This window comes from Idiotropiscis lumnitzeri, chromosome 12 (assembly GCF_059441095.1).
Source record: "Idiotropiscis lumnitzeri isolate Australia: NSW breed Sydney's pygmy pipehorse chromosome 12, RoL_Ilum_1.0, whole genome shotgun sequence".
NCBI lineage: Eukaryota > Metazoa > Chordata > Actinopteri > Syngnathiformes > Syngnathidae > Idiotropiscis > Idiotropiscis lumnitzeri.
In genome coordinates this window covers 3,571,105-3,572,691 of record NC_142402.1, presented here as the reverse complement: position 1 = coordinate 3,572,691, position 1,587 = coordinate 3,571,105, and the positions used below count along the sequence as shown (strand labels likewise).

General features: G+C 35.5%; 1 protein-coding gene across 1 annotated transcript in view; it reads right to left on the bottom strand.

The window, feature by feature from the left end:
- Nucleotides 1–397: 397 nt before the first annotated feature.
- paxip1 (PAX interacting (with transcription-activation domain) protein 1) overlaps nt 398–1,587 on the bottom strand; it is a 38,059-nt gene continuing 36,869 nt past the window's right edge. Inside the window, exons 22-23 of the mRNA XM_088311791.1 lie at nt 1,550–1,587; nt 398–663 (exon numbers count right to left, since the gene is read on the bottom strand). The exon at nt 1,550–1,587 is cut by the window's right edge and continues 22 nt beyond it. Coding sequence (XP_088167917.1) covers nt 647–663; nt 1,550–1,587 — 55 coding nt within the window. The 3' untranslated portion in view covers nt 398–646. The remainder of the gene's footprint in view (nt 664–1,549) is intronic.

The window sequence follows — 1,587 nt, the reverse complement described above, 5'->3', positions numbered from 1 at the left end:
TTGAGGGCAGCACCACAAGCGACATTAAGTGCCTCACTCTTATCCAGCATCACCGCCTACACATGGCCTCAGGCTCAGGCTATCCGCTTGACAATCTGCATTTAGAACTTCACCAGTAACTACCCCAGACCATCATTAACAGTTAATTAAATCAAATCTATCAGGAATTATGGTCTCAAACCTTGAAGGGATATCTTTAAGAAAGCTCTCAAGGCCAATTTAAATGAGAACAAGAGAGTGCTTTTGTTCGGAAAAGTCTGTCTTTCTTGTCTTGACATGACTTGTCAGTGTATTTGACACATAAATATCTTAAAAACGATAAGATCATTGTGCTCACAAATTGACTAACATCATGACTATAAATTAAACCATGTGGGGAGTAGAAAAGTTAACCACCTTCACAAATGATCAATTTTATTCCAAAAAAAAGCATCATATTTACGACAAAGCCTGTACACGTTGAACAGTGAGAACAAGATTTAAAATAGTCCATTATTTGAACATTAATTTGACAAAAATAACATCCATTTATTTATTCTTAAACATATAACAAAAACTACAAAAAGACTGGATATCTATGCACAAAAGTAAAAATATAGAAAAGTCAGTGTTGGTTAGACACGAATTGCTCCTCTTCTCTGGGTCTTCAAGTAAATTTATATGTGTGAATGTCAAGGAATCAAATTGGGAATAATTCCTTAATCACATCACAATTTAAAACAAACATGCACTGAAGAAAACAGTTTGAATTATTAACTTCCTGAGCTCTATGACATACTGGCCCACCTGAAAGTAATTTGATCATAATGCCAGGTTCTTGGCATTTATTTGTGGAAGACAAGACCCCGTTGAGCTGTTAATACCAACGCAATGAATTAAAAAAAAATGTCGTTGGGGGAGGAGAGAGAGAGAAGAGATAGGGAGAGAGAGTGATCTGAGAGAGAGGGAGAGAGAGAGCTCGAGAGAGATCAACAAAAGACATCTAAATGAGTGACTTTTCTGGTTCATATTTGTGAGCAGTAACCTGCTTGATAACTATTTTGGGCAAAAGACAAATCTTTTTCCAACATCACCAAACTAGTGAATGTATTTTACAGCCAACGGTGAATAAAAATATGTTCATATTATGCACTGTTGCAATAAAGTTAGTTGTGTGAAAGTGAACACGTCACATTCAAGAGACATCAATATTGGAACATAATTAATTTTAAATAGCAGGTACTTCAGATCACTATCTATCGATATATCTATCTCTCTCTCTCTCTATATATATATATATATATATACACTTTGAGTGCCTTAATACGTGGTAAAGCACTATACACGTAAAAGAGCTAATATTAGATATTTCTGTACTTGGGAGTCCATAGTATAGAAAAAGTTCCCAACACTTTACCTATATCCAGTACATTTTATTTCATTCACCACCACCCCTTCCCACCCATATAACTTCCAATAATGCAATCTTAATCCAATTGCCCAAATTCTTTTGCGGGGTTCTTTTGAGAATCAGACATCATGAAGTTGGATGACGTGTGAAAAGGATATGAATCATAGTTAAGTTTCTGGGTGAGAACTCCGGTCAGA